This window comes from Schistocerca cancellata, chromosome 3 (assembly GCF_023864275.1).
Source record: "Schistocerca cancellata isolate TAMUIC-IGC-003103 chromosome 3, iqSchCanc2.1, whole genome shotgun sequence".
NCBI classification, from domain to species: Eukaryota; Metazoa; Arthropoda; class Insecta; order Orthoptera; family Acrididae; genus Schistocerca; species Schistocerca cancellata.
Genome location: NC_064628.1, coordinates 617,630,611 through 617,644,270, shown reverse-complemented (window position 1 = coordinate 617,644,270; position 13,660 = coordinate 617,630,611). Strand labels below are relative to the sequence as shown.

Genomic DNA, 13,660 nt, shown 5'->3' with positions numbered 1-13,660 from the left:
CATTTGTGATGCGGTAAATATCCTACCGGTAATTAATTACGTCCCACTTTCGTATGAGCAAATCGGACGTATCTTGTACAACAGCATCGTAGATTCGATTTGTCACGTTGACTAAATTGTTTGGTAGGGGTGGAACATGCACACCACCCTTAATGAAACCCTAGAGAAAGTCGTCTATTGGTGTCAAAACTGGGTTGCCAGATGGCCATGCTATTGCCCCTTCTCAGCCAATCCACCGACCTGGGGCGCAATTACCGACGAAGCCTCGAACTTTCCTGGGAAAAGCTGACAGGGAGCGCAGCAACCTTCGGTTGTTTGCTGATGATGCCGTGGGGGTGTGGTAAGGTGTCGAAGTTTGAGTGACTGTAGGAACATACGACTTAGACAAAATTTCCAGCTCGTGTGATGAATGGCAGCTAGCGCTGAATGTGGGAAAATGTAAGTTAATGTGGATGAGTAGGAAGATCAAAGCTGTAATGTTCGGATACAGTGTTACTAGTGTCTTGCTTGACACAGTCAGGTCATTTAAATATCTGGGCATAATGTTGCAAAGCGATTGAGGTGGAACGAGCATGTGAAACTGTGGTAGGGCGAATGATCGACTTCGGTTTATTGGGAGAATTTTAGGAAAGAGTGGTTCACCTATAAAGGAGACCGCATATAGGGCGCTGGCGCGACCTAGTCTTGAGTACTGCTCGAGTGTCTGGGATCCATTCCAGGTCGGACGGAAGGAAGGCGTCGAAGCCATTCAGAGGCGGGCTGCTACCTTTGTTACCGGTTGGTCCGAACAACACGTATGCGTTACGGTGATGCGTCGGGAACTCAAATGGGAATCCCTGTAGGGAAGGCGGAGTTCTTTTCGAGAAAATTTAGATAAATTTGATGTAGGGTACCCTCTGCCACGCACTGTATGATGGCTTGCGGAGTATCTGTGTGGATATAGATGTAGACGTAGAAATGAGGAGGTTCATCATGTTGCTAAGTAATAAACCATCCCATGTTGGTCATTTTCATCGATCTGTGAATCAGAAAGTTTTCAAGCATCTGCAGATACACAGTAGCAGCTACAGTTTTCTCCATGAAGAAGAAAGGGCCATACGCTTTCAATTTGCTAAGGACACAAAACACATTAACTTTGGGGCTGTCACGAACGTGTTCCAGGATTGCATGTGGATATCGCTGGCTCATATTCTGCAGTTGTAGGCATTCACCGTCCCACTGATTCATCACTGAATAATACTATGTTCAGGATGTCTCGTCGTCCTCTATCTGATGCAAAATTTCGGCACAGAATTCCCAAAGAGCAACCTTATCCGCATCGCTAATGTGCTGTGTCATTGTGAATCGCCGGCCGGTGTGGCCGTGCGGTTCTAGGCGCTTCAGTCTGGAACCGCTTGACCTCTACGGTCGCAGGTTCGAATCCTGCCTCGGGCATGGATGTGTGTGATGTCCTTAGGTTAGTTAGGTTTAAGTAGTTCTAAGTTCTAGGGGACTGATGACCACAGATGTTAAGTCCCATAGTGCTCAGAGCCATTTGAACCATTTGAACCATTGTGAACCTAAGTCTACGCAGTAATCGCCAAACGGCCTTTTGGGGAATGCTATCCTCGCAAGATGTACGTCGCATTGATTTTTGTGGACTGTGGGCAAGGCTCTCCCTAAACTGTTCGACATAATCATCCATATGCGGACGACCTGGTGATTTATCACGTTGCATTAAACAACCTGTCACAACAAAGTTCTTCTGCCGTATTCGGCGCGAAATTTACGCAGAACAGTTGTTACAAAGTTCGCTTCATGAAACCAAAACACAGCAAACACGCTCCGCATGAGTGAAAGCAGATATTTTAACAGTGCACTATGCTGGCACTCCTGCACTACGTAAATCAAACTTGAGGTTGTTCGCTACAAAATGTTACATCTACAGATGCTGTAAGTTATCTCAACAAATTTATACAGCATTGCAAAGCTTTAAAGCCCTTTTTGACTCACCCTGTATTTTGCATAGTTCCGTTCACTGATGTCTTGCGACATAATTTTCTGAACTAACACCTCATTTACACAAAAATTATTCATTTATGAAAGAAAACTGTTAGAATTATGTGTGGGCTTCTCTCATGTCACACAAGTAACTGGGAATATTAATCACACCCTCATAGAGCATTTATTCACTTTTGAAAGAGTTCTGCTCACACAGTCCACACCATAACATTTAGCGCTAATATGACCTATGGAAGCAGTAACTACCTAAGTGATTGACGGCTGTATCAGTGTCTACTCGAAAGAAGTTATTTCTATTGTTCAGGACGATGAGACAGAAAGAAGAGGGAGAAACATTTTTCTGCATGAGCCCCAATTTATCTAATTACGGCATCGTGGTCATTACGGGAGATGTACACGCTTCTTGAATCGCTTTGTAACGTGGCTCCGGATATTTTTCAACGGTGTCAGCGATGGATAACAAACTTGTTGCAACGTATCCTATTGCAGGTTGGTCATAATTTCTGTAGCACTGTGACATTGCCTACTCAAATTCATGAGGAATCATGCAGCTTTTCTTTGAACATTTTCTCTGTGTTGATATAACTTGGTAACGGTCTCAGGTCGATCAAGAATTGGACGGACAACGCTTTTGTAAGCGACCTCTTTGGTGCGTAAATACACTTCCTTGGGATTCTTCGAACAATTCTGAACCTGGAAACTGAAAACCGTGACTGTTTCCAGTGACAGATCAACGGTCGCACAGTCAAGTTACACTGAAGCGAAAAAGAAACTGGTATAGACATGCGTATTCAAATACAGAGATATGTAAACAGGCAGAATACGGCGCTCCGTTCGGCAACGCATATATAACGCAACATGTCTCTGGAGCAGTTGTTAGATCGGTTTCTGCTGCTACAAATGTAGATTATCAAGGTTAAAGCAAGTTTGTACGTGGTGTTATTGTCGGCGCTCGAACGATGGGACACAGCACCTCCGACGTAGCAAAAAAATGGGTGTTTTCCTGTACGACCATTTCACGAGTGTACGGTGAATATCAGGAATCCGGTAAAACATCGAATCTCCGACCGCTGCGGCCGGAAAAAGATCCAGCAAGCACGGGGCCAACGACAACTGAAGAGAATCTTTCAACGTAATAGAAGTGCAACCCTTCCTCAAACTGCTGCAAATTTCAATGCTAGGCCATCAACAAGTATCAGCGTGCGAACCATTCAACGAAACATAGTCGATACGAGCTTTCGGAGCCGAAGGCCCACTCGTGTACCCTTGATGACTGCACGACAAAAAGCTTTACGCCTCGCCTGGGTCCGTCGACACCGACATTGGACTATTGATGACTAGAAACATGTTGCCTGGTCGGACGATTCTCGGTTCAAATTGTATCGAGCGGATGGACTTCACCGGGTATGGACACAACCTCATGAATCCATGGACCCTGCATGTCACTAGGAGACTGTTCAAGCTGGTGCAGGTCCTATAATGGTGTGGGGCGTGTGCAGTTGGAGTGATACGGGACCCCTGATACGTCTAGATACGACTCTGAAATGTGACACGTGCGCAAGCATCCTGTCTGATCACCTGCGTCCATTCATGGCCATTTTCCATTCCGACGGACTTGCGCAATTCCAGCATGACAATGCGACACCCCACACGTCCATAATTGCTACAGATTGGCTCCAGGAAGACCGTTCTGACTCTAAACACTTCCGCTGGTCAGAAAACTCTCCAAATGTGAACATTCTTGAGCATATCGGAATCCCTTGCAACGTGGTGTTCAGAAGAGATCTCCACCCCCAGTATTCTTACAGTTTTATGGACAACTCTACAGGATGCATGGTGTCAGTTCCCTCCAGCACTACAGCAGACGTTAGTCGAGTCCATGCCACGTCGTGTTGCGGCACTTGTGCGTGCTTGCGGGGGCCCTACACGATAGTAGGCAAGTGCACCAGTTTTTTGGCGCTTCAGTGTATATCGCACCTTTTCGTCTACTTATGTGCATTGCATTACTTTTATTTATGTTTAAGTCAGCTGCAAAAGTTTGCCCCAGACGCTGCTCACCTGCAAGTCTCTCTGCATTTCATAACATGAACTGAAAATATGCGTCATTCAAGTTTACATAATTGCGCATTATTTGATGTTACTGACAAAATTTACCTATGAGGCGAACCTCCAGATTGAATGCTGCCTGATGGCGTTGTGGGAATGGAGTTTTTTATTTGTGAGTAAAAGGACAAACGTTCGTGTCGATGATAGAACTTGCCATCCTTCTGCAGTCATCAACAAAGAGATAGATAAAACTGTAGAAAAAATTTGTGAAAACCGACATTTTACGATAACCTAGCTGTAGAACAACTTTCCAGAGTCTTTGCGGTGTGTGTTTTTTTCATGAGATCGTACGTTCCAATACGGCATTAGCAGTGTGCCGCTTGACACAGTCGCGACAAGTAAATGTCTAGGCGTAACACTGCAAAGCGATATGAAATGGATCGAGCACGTAAAGAGACGGTGGTAGGGAAGGCGAATCGTTGACGTTGGTTTACTGGGAGAATTTTAGGGAAGTGTGTTTCATCTGTAAAGGAGACGGCGTATACAACACTAGTGCGACTCATTCTTGAGTACTGCTCGAGTGTTTGGAATCTTCACTACGTCGGCTTAAAAGAAGACATCAAAGCCACACAGCGGTGGGCTGCTGGATTTGTCAACGGTAGGCTGGACCAACGTGCAAGTGGTACAGACGTGCTTCGTGAACTCAAATGGGAATCCCCGAAGGAAAGACGACGCTCTTTTCGTGGAGAACTATTGAGAAAATTAAGGGAGCTGCATTTGAAGCTGACTGTAGAATGACCCTAATGCTGCCAGCGTACGTTTAACGTAAGGATCACGTCGATCAGATAAGAGAAATTAGAGATCGTATGGAGGCATATAGACAGTTGTTCTCCGCTCCCTCTATCTGCGAGCGGAACGGGAAAGGACTATTAGCGGTACAAGGTACCCTCCGTCACGCACTACGCGGTTGTTTACGGAATGTTTATATAGATGTAGAATATGTTACGCGTGGTAGTGTGAGAGTAACAAAACTGGGAATAGACATTCAAAACAGACGACGCAGTCACCTGTGCACAGGTCCCACGCAGAAAACAGTTTGCCCGGCTTACGCAAGAACTGTTGCAGTAGTTCAAATTGGACTATTCTGAATATTTGCCCTGCAGCCCAGAGTTAGGTTCAAAGCAATTAACTAGTTGTACACACGAATTAGAGGCTTGGCTCCCAACACTGATTCCGAAGAGAGCTTGTGGATACTTCATCGAGCTGGCCGGAAACTCAGGCGGCTGAATTTTTAAGCAGAGGAGGAGGAGGAGATTAGTGTTTAACGTCCCGTCGACAACGAGGTCATTAGAGACGGAGCGCAAGCTCGGGTGAGGGAAGGAAATCGGCCGTGCCCTTTCAAAGGAACCATCCCGGAATTTGCCTGAAGCGATTTAGGGCAATCACGGAAAACCTAAATCAAGATGGCCAGAGACGGGATTGAACCGTCGTCCTCCCGAATGCGAGCCCAGTGTGCTAACAACTGCGCCACCTCGCTCGGTTTTTAAGCAGAGGGAGTTCGCTAGCATGTTAAGAAATATATCTATTCATATAGGACAGTAATACAAAGGTGTACTTTCAATATTGTTCTAGAAAATTTTCTTTAACTATTTGCAGCGGAACGGAGGTTTCATTCCTCACAGCCGTAGTACACTCTCGCTCAGATTGGCACTAAACTGCTTTCGAAATTCATGAAGCCCATTGGTGCTTAATTAAACGTTAACATTTCAGATAAGATTTTGCACGTATTCCAGCTCAGAAATAGTACAGTTTACTCGCAGGACTAGTTTCGAGGCTAACGTAGTGATCTATTGTTTCATTTTCACAGTTTACGTTGTACGTAGTGTGCGGTGGTGGTCTCCAATTTTGTTTGTAACTGGGACGCCGCTGGTCACTTACCAACGACGTTGAGGTTGAAGATGACCCAGTCGTCTGCTGCGGCGTCGGCGACGTTGTCCAGCCGCGCCGTCGTGTCGGTCAGCCACAGCCTCGTGCTGGTGGAGAAGGCGGCCTCCGACTTGGACGTGTACGTCACGGGCACCGTCCACGTCGTCTCGTCGCTGGGATCAGCAGGCACCAGCCAACGGTTCTGTGGATGCCACGAGGTACCGTCAGTTACGCTGCTACAACTACGCAAAGCCAATCCTAAAAACCCACAGTAGAAACGTGGACGGCTTCATGAACTTTTGGACCGGCACAGTTAAAGAAAATAAATAAATAAAATACCACAGACGTAGTGCGATCAGATACCAAATAATTATTTAAATAAAAATAAATTTTTGAAGTAAGATTTTTTTAAAATCGGATTGAAAACGGTAAAACAATTTCTCCCTGCCTTATACAGATTCTCAATCCCATACAGACAATCTTGAAAAATTTTACTTGTGAATTTTTTATCGCTGTGGCAAACTTGAGAATTTTTCCATTATAAATCTTACAAGTGTTGTCACAGCTACTAAGAATTCACAAGTACGAATTTTCGGGACTGTCTGTATTGGGTGGGAATCTGTATGGGGCTAGGAGAAATTACTTTATTCTTTTTCGTCCGATTTAAAAACTTGTTATTATTAAAAATTTATTTTTATTTATTAGGAAAGACAGGATAGCATACTTGGAGGAGCAAAATCCTCGAAACTTTTAAAGAAGCAAATAATATATGATTGCTGCATCCAGATGTCTTATTTGTCGATTAGTCTAGAAGATTGATTTCGACAGTACTGCTACTGTACACCAGTGATGTTTATTGTGTTTGTCTGTGAAACTCAGTAAAAATTAGTCCTAAATCAGTCTAACTGTAGTCTTTTTTGTGTGACCTGCTTGCCAAACATTATTGCCTTCTGACTGTTCCTTCCGCTGATAACTAGGTTTCGTGTGACGAATGTACACTCCTGGAAATGGAAAAAAAAACACATTGACACCGGTGTGTCAGACCCACCATACTTGCTCCGGACACTGCGAGAGGGCTGTACAAGCAATGATCACACGCACGGCACAGCGGACACACCAGGAACCGCGGTGTTGGCCGTCGAATGGCGCTAGCTGCGCAGCATTTGTGCACCGCCGCCGTCAGTGTCAGCCAGTTTGCCGTGGCATACGGAGCTCCATCGCAGTCTTTAACACTGGTAGCATGCCGCGACAGCGTGGACGTGAACCGTATGTGCAGTTGACGGACTTTGAGCGAGGGCGTATAGGGGGCATGCGGGAGGCCGGGTGGACGTACCGCCGAATTGCTCAACACGTGGGGCGTGAGGTCTCCACAGTACATCGATGTTGTCGCCAGTGGTCGGCGGAAGGTGCACGTGCCCGTCGACCTGGGACCGGACCGCAGCGACGCACGGATGCACTCCAAGACCGTAGGATCCTACGCAGTGCCGTAGGGGACCGCACCGCCACTTCCCAGCAAATTAGGGACACTGTTGCTCCTGGGGTATTCGCGAGGACCATTCGCAACCGACTCCATGAAGCTGGGCTACGGTCCCGCACACCGTTAGGCCGTCTTCCGCACACGCCCCAACATCGTGCAGCCCGCCTCCAGTGGTGTCGCGACAGGCGTGAATGGAGGGACGAATGGAGACGTGTCGTCTTCAGCGATGAGAGTCGCTTCTGCCTTGGTGCCAATGATGGTCATATGCGTGTTTGGCGCCGTGCAGGTGAGCGCCACAATCAGGACTGCATACGACCGAGGCACACAGGGCCAACACCCGGCATCATGGTGTGGGGAGCGATCTCCTACACTGGCCGTACACCACTGGTGATCGTCGAGGGGACACTGAATAGTGCACGGTACATCCAAACCGTCATCGAACCCATCGTTCTACCATTCCTAGACCGGCAAGGGAACTTGCTGTTCCAACAGGACAATGCACGTCCGCATGTATCCCGTGCCACCCAACGTGCTCTAGAAGGTGTAAGTCAACTACCCTGGCCAGCAAGATCTCCGGATCTGTCCCCCATTGAGCATGTTTGGGACTGGATGAAGCGTCGTCTCACGCGGTCTGCACGTCCAGCACGAACGCTGGTCCAACTGAGGCGCCAGTTGGAAATGGCATGGCAAGCCGTTCCACAGGACTACATCCAGCATCTCTACGATCGTCTCCATGGGAGAATAGCAGCCTGCATTGCTGCGAAAGGTGGATATACACTGTACTAGTGCCGACATTGTGCATGCTCTGTTGCCTGTGTCTATGTGCCTGTGGTTCTGTCAGTGTGATCATGTGATGTATCTGACCCCAGGAATGTGTCAATAAAGTTTTCCCTTCCTGGGACAATGAATTCACGGTGTTCTTATTTTAATTTCCAGGAGTGTAGTTTGCTGTAATGAAAAGCTGTGGCACGTGGATATGGTACGCCCAAGGAAACGTCACTCTTACTACGCCACTGTGGAAACGTATACAACTTGCAAGTAATGCCCACCTGCGTGACGACAGCGGAGCCGTCCGAATAGTTCCTGGTGACGGTGATGAGGGGGAAGCCGGCCTGCCGCGCCCAGGGCAGCATCACTGATGACACAGTCGCGTCAGAAGGCAGATCCGATGAGGACGCCACCGCGTCCATCGCCGCAAATAGGATGTCATCCGTGGCGTTGCTGAACTGGCTGTGAGCAGTAGTGTCGTTTATGCACCTCGTGACAATTATAAGTTAAGAACATTGATTTTTCGCTCACGTAAGGTCCGTATTTGTGTCTGGAAAAGAAAGAGCCTCAAATAGTAACCAGATGTATTGAGCACCACTTATTTTGGGAGCGTAATATACGCTATTTCATCAAACGTATGAGGACACTCGTATGTAATGCGGAATTGTTCGCTAGATGTCACCACAGTTTAGGTCCAATGTCGCTGTTGACGGGCCCAGACGAGGTGTTAAGCTTTTTGTCGTGCAGTCATCAAGGATACATGAGTGAGCCTTCGGCTCTGAAAGCCCATATCGACGATGTTTCGTTGAATGGGATACTATGATGGCGCAGTAACAGCAGAATGGGTCGGTTAGGAGAGCCCAGTGGCTTCGAACGTGGACTAGCCACGGGATGTTACCTGAGTAGCAGTATAATCAGGGACATTTAAACCCTCTGAAGGTTGCTGATGTGCCTGTAAGTGGAAACAAGAAGAAACCAGCACCAGACAAAAAACGGTTCGAATGGCTCTGAGCACTATAGGACTTAACTTCTAAGGTCATCAGTCCCCTAGACTTAGAACTACGTAAACTTAACTAACCTAAGGACATCACACACATCCATGCCAGAGGCAGGATTCAAACCTGCGACCGTAGCAGCAGCGCGGTTACAGACTATAGCGCCTAGAACCGCTCAGCCACCCCGGCCGGCAGCACCAGACAGATCTCATGTACTGGTGGATAGGGACCGTCGAATATTGCGGAGGATGGTTGTAAAAAAATGGCAAGAAATCGTCGAAAGGATCACTCTTCATTGCAAAGTGCTACCAGCCGTCCAGCTAGCACAATGACTGTGCTTAGGGAGATAAAAAGAATGGGGTACAGTGCTCGAGCAGCTCCTCATGAGGCACACATTTCCGTAGTCAGTGCTAAGCGATGCTTGAGATGGTGTAAAGAGGGATGCCACTGGCCAGCGTATAACTAGAAACGAGTGATTTGCAATGATTAATCACGCTGTACCCTCTGGCAATCCGATGGAATGGTTTCGGATGGGCACGTAGTTGGAGAACGTTACGTACCACTATGTGTAGTGCCAACAGTATGTTGGCCAGGAAGTGGTCCTCGTATTGTGCTTAGGAAAACGCTAAATACGGAAGAAAATGAACACATTTCGCATCACTGTGTAGTGTGTGCAACAGAGGAACTGTTCGCAAAAGATAATTATGATACAAAGTATCCAGCCAGAATAAAAATTGTGTGCCGGACCGAGATTCGAACTCCGGACCTAGGCCTTTCGCGGGCAAGTACTCTACCGTCTTTTTTTTCATTTTGTTCGGCATTGTTCGTTGAGTTTGGTCTGGGCGGACGTCACAAGACATCCGTTCAAGTTGATCGTTGATTCCTTTACTCAGTTTTTTTATTACAGAGGGCGAGCAGTCCTCTGACCGAACACGGTGAGCCACCGTGCCGGCGACTGAGCTTCCGAAGCACGACTCACGATCCGTCCTCTCAGCTGTATTTCTGCCAGTACCTCTTCTCCTGCCTCCCAAACTTCACACAAGGTCTCTCCTGTGAAACTTGCAGAACTAGCACTCCTGGAAGAAAGGATATTGCGGAGACATGGCTTAGCCACAGCCTGGGGGATGTTTCCAGAATGAGATTTTCACTCTACGGCGGAGTGTGCGCTGATATGAAACTTCCTGGCTGATTAAAACTGTTTGCCGCATCGTGACTCGAACTAGCGACCTTCGCCTATCGCGGGCAAGTGCCCTACCACAGTTTCAATCTGCCAGGAAGTTTCATGTCAGCGCAAACTCCACTGCAGAGTGAAAATCACATTCTGGAAGCACCCTCCAGGCTGTGGCTAAGCCATGTGCCCGCAATATCTTTTGTTCCAGGAGTGCTGGTTCTGCAAGGTTCGCAGGAGACCTGTGAAGTTTGGAAGGTAGGAGAGGGGGTACTATCAGAAATAAAGCTATAACGACGGTTCGTGAGTCGTGAGTCGTGCTTGGGTAGCTCAGACGGTAGAGCACTTGGCAAAAGCTCCTGAGTTCGAGTCTCAGTCTGGCACACATGAAGTTTAATATCAGCGCACACTCCGCTGCAGAGTGAAAATCTCATTCTGGATAGTTGTTATATCAACATGACACTGCACTCTGCCATAAAGGTTTGTGGACAGTAACATTCCTGAAATGGACTGGTCTGCCCAGAGTCCGGACCTGAAGCGAATAGAACAGCCTTAGGATGAGTTATAGTGTCGACGTCGCTCTAGGCCCCATCCTCCAACATCACTACCTTCCCTGGTTTCGGCTCCTGTGGAGGAATGGGTTGCAATTTCTCCACAGACATTCAGGCACCTCATAGAATGTGTCCCCAGCAGAACTGAAGCCGTCACAGCGGTGGAAGGTGGAAACATCCCGTATTACTGCCCACCAATTGGTGCCCGAATTCCTTTGACCAGATTGCGTACGTCTAGCACTTCGTGTGAACAACCTGAAACGTGCGTCCCTTTTATTTCGGAACCATCGAAAATACCGAATCTAGGATTTCGGCACACAATAGTACGCTGAGATGACCTAATTTTGTTGACTGCTCATACCAGACAGTAAGGCGCGCATTCTAAAGGTTTTAAAAGAACGGTTACAGTGGTATAACTGTTATTGAAGTTGACATTAAAGCTTTTCACAGTGGTATCGGAAAAATGAGTCAAAATTACTAGGCCGCCGGAATCGGCTGTTGCGACCTAAACTCCGCCAAAAGGGGCCTCAGGCCAGGGTTTGTCAGTATGTGCAGTAAGACGACAGACCTACGCCAATAAGATTAAACGTTAAGTCCTCATGACTCAACTTGATACGACAAAGATACAACTTCGAATGTCGTGACTGGACCTACGCGTTAACTTCTAGCATATCAAAACAAGCCTCGGGAAAGTATTATAAATATATTTCCATACTCATGTATTAGTAAACATCTTTTGTGGCAACAAGTGAAGAGTCGAAAGGCTCGAAACAATGACAGAGCCTGGCGCGGGAGCCGCACTTGGCAGTGCTTACACAACAGTCGATGCCGAACGCACTGCCTTTCATTTTAGGTTTTTTCCTCATATATTTCTGCGAAACGTCTTAGAGCCAATATTAAGAATAATTATACCACTGTACCCGTCTTTTTATAAGCGTCAAACGCAGTTAAAATTGTATCGATTAATTTATAAACTGTATTTGTTTCTGCATCTCGGCTGATACAAGAGTTGAGTCTAATACACAATCAACAAAATTTCATGGCATTGGGCGTAACACCATGAACCGGCAACCTGTTTGCGGTAGCTTGGACAGTTCACGAAATAAAGAAGGTACAAGTTTTAGGCAACTGGCACTGTCTATGTGTGTGCCACAGCATACAGATCGATAGGTTGTACTAAAAAACTAGAATAGAAACAAGCTCGAGCTGCCTGTTTCAAGCCGTCGTTAGTAAAGTTAACTGCAGAAGCGGCAATAAAAGATATCAAGATCCATACTAAGTCTTTTCCCTCTCAGCACAGACACAGATACACCCAAATGAATAAGCCAGCAACGAAAAAAGGTAGGAAGTAAACAGAGACAGACGCGCTAGGACACACGAGAACCAAAGGGAACTAACTGTACGACCGCCCCCCTCGCCATCCTCCAGTCGATCATTCCTTCTCGCCCCGCCCTTTCCCAGTATACCATTATATATATATCAGTTGACCGACAAGTCCGGCACATGTCGTACGGTGATCGATATTTAAAAAAAGAGAAACATCCACCAAAAGGTGCGTACAACTTAAAAACACCATACAAAACAAGTCAAAATCTGTTTCAGTATAACGCTCCACGTATTTATCGTCTAACCCAAATCATGTATTGCATGCTATTGAGAATGCTTAAAAAATATAAGGCACGAAAAACAATTATTTAAAAGTCCTTCATTCAGTAGCGAAGATAGTCTTCCACAAAGAAAATTTCGAAATGACAATACTGTAAATGATATCAGTTTGCACATTGGACATTCAAATATTTGTTGTTAATTTTTCATTTTTGTTTCCATTTTATTCTATGTAACCTTAGCCCAGAAAAATGGTAAAAGTAAAATTCCTGTAAATTTATTTTGTTTCTTCGATAAATCAACTTGTAGAGACAATGATCTTAAGTCTCCGGTCTAAGACCCGCAGATGTTAAGTGTTTGAAACGAGAAGGTTTTAAAGAATTATATGTTTACATGAACCACTATTTTCATGAACTTGTTCCGTGCAATTGGGCTGTACTTTTCCTTCAGCTGCGTGAGTGTTCTGCGCCATTTTTTGACAGCGACTATGTTCAAAACAGAGTTGTGTCAATTTACGAGAGATTTTCTGTTTTAAGTGTTCCTGTGTAAGGAAGTTCAGTTTAGCTTTGCAGTTATTTCCTGCCCGTATCCGTCCAGCAGATCAATATTGCAGTCTACTGTTCCGTGCTTTTTCGAATATTTAAATGCCTGCGTATGTCTCCTTCTTACAAAACCGTCACATAAAGAAAATTTTGTTCTCAAAAATGTGTTCAAATGTGTGTGAATTCCTAAGGAACCAAACTGCTTAGGTCATCGGTCCCTAGACTTACACACTATTTAACCTAACTTAAACTAACTTATGCTAAGAACAATACAGACACCCATGCCCGAGGGAGGACTCGAACCTCCGGCGGGAGCGGCCGCGCAGTCCGTGCCAGGACGCCTCAAACCACGAGGCCACTCCGCGTGACATTTTGCTCTCAATTTACAAGAAAATTCTAATGTTCTATTACTTTAAGTACTTACTTCTGTAAAAGATAATTATGAAGGCCGTCGTAGAACGCATCAGTGCCGATAAAATGCTGCATCATTCTGACGATCGAACCACCTGTCAGAAACACACATTGATAGATTTTTGTTCATTCGGAACTTGCATTACTATTTTAAATAGAGTTTTAAAATA

At 46.1% G+C, this 13,660-nt stretch overlaps 1 protein-coding gene across 1 annotated transcript in view; it reads right to left on the bottom strand.

Annotated features, from left to right (window-relative positions):
- LOC126176463 (aminopeptidase N-like) overlaps positions 1 to 13,660 on the bottom strand; it is a 201,658-nt gene that overhangs the window by 108,887 nt on the left and 79,111 nt on the right. Inside the window, exons 9-11 of the mRNA XM_049923619.1 lie at positions 13,504 to 13,585; positions 8,500 to 8,680; positions 5,986 to 6,175 (exon numbers count right to left, since the gene is read on the bottom strand). Coding sequence (XP_049779576.1) covers positions 5,986 to 6,175; positions 8,500 to 8,680; positions 13,504 to 13,585 — 453 coding nt within the window. The remainder of the gene's footprint in view (positions 1 to 5,985; positions 6,176 to 8,499; positions 8,681 to 13,503; positions 13,586 to 13,660) is intronic.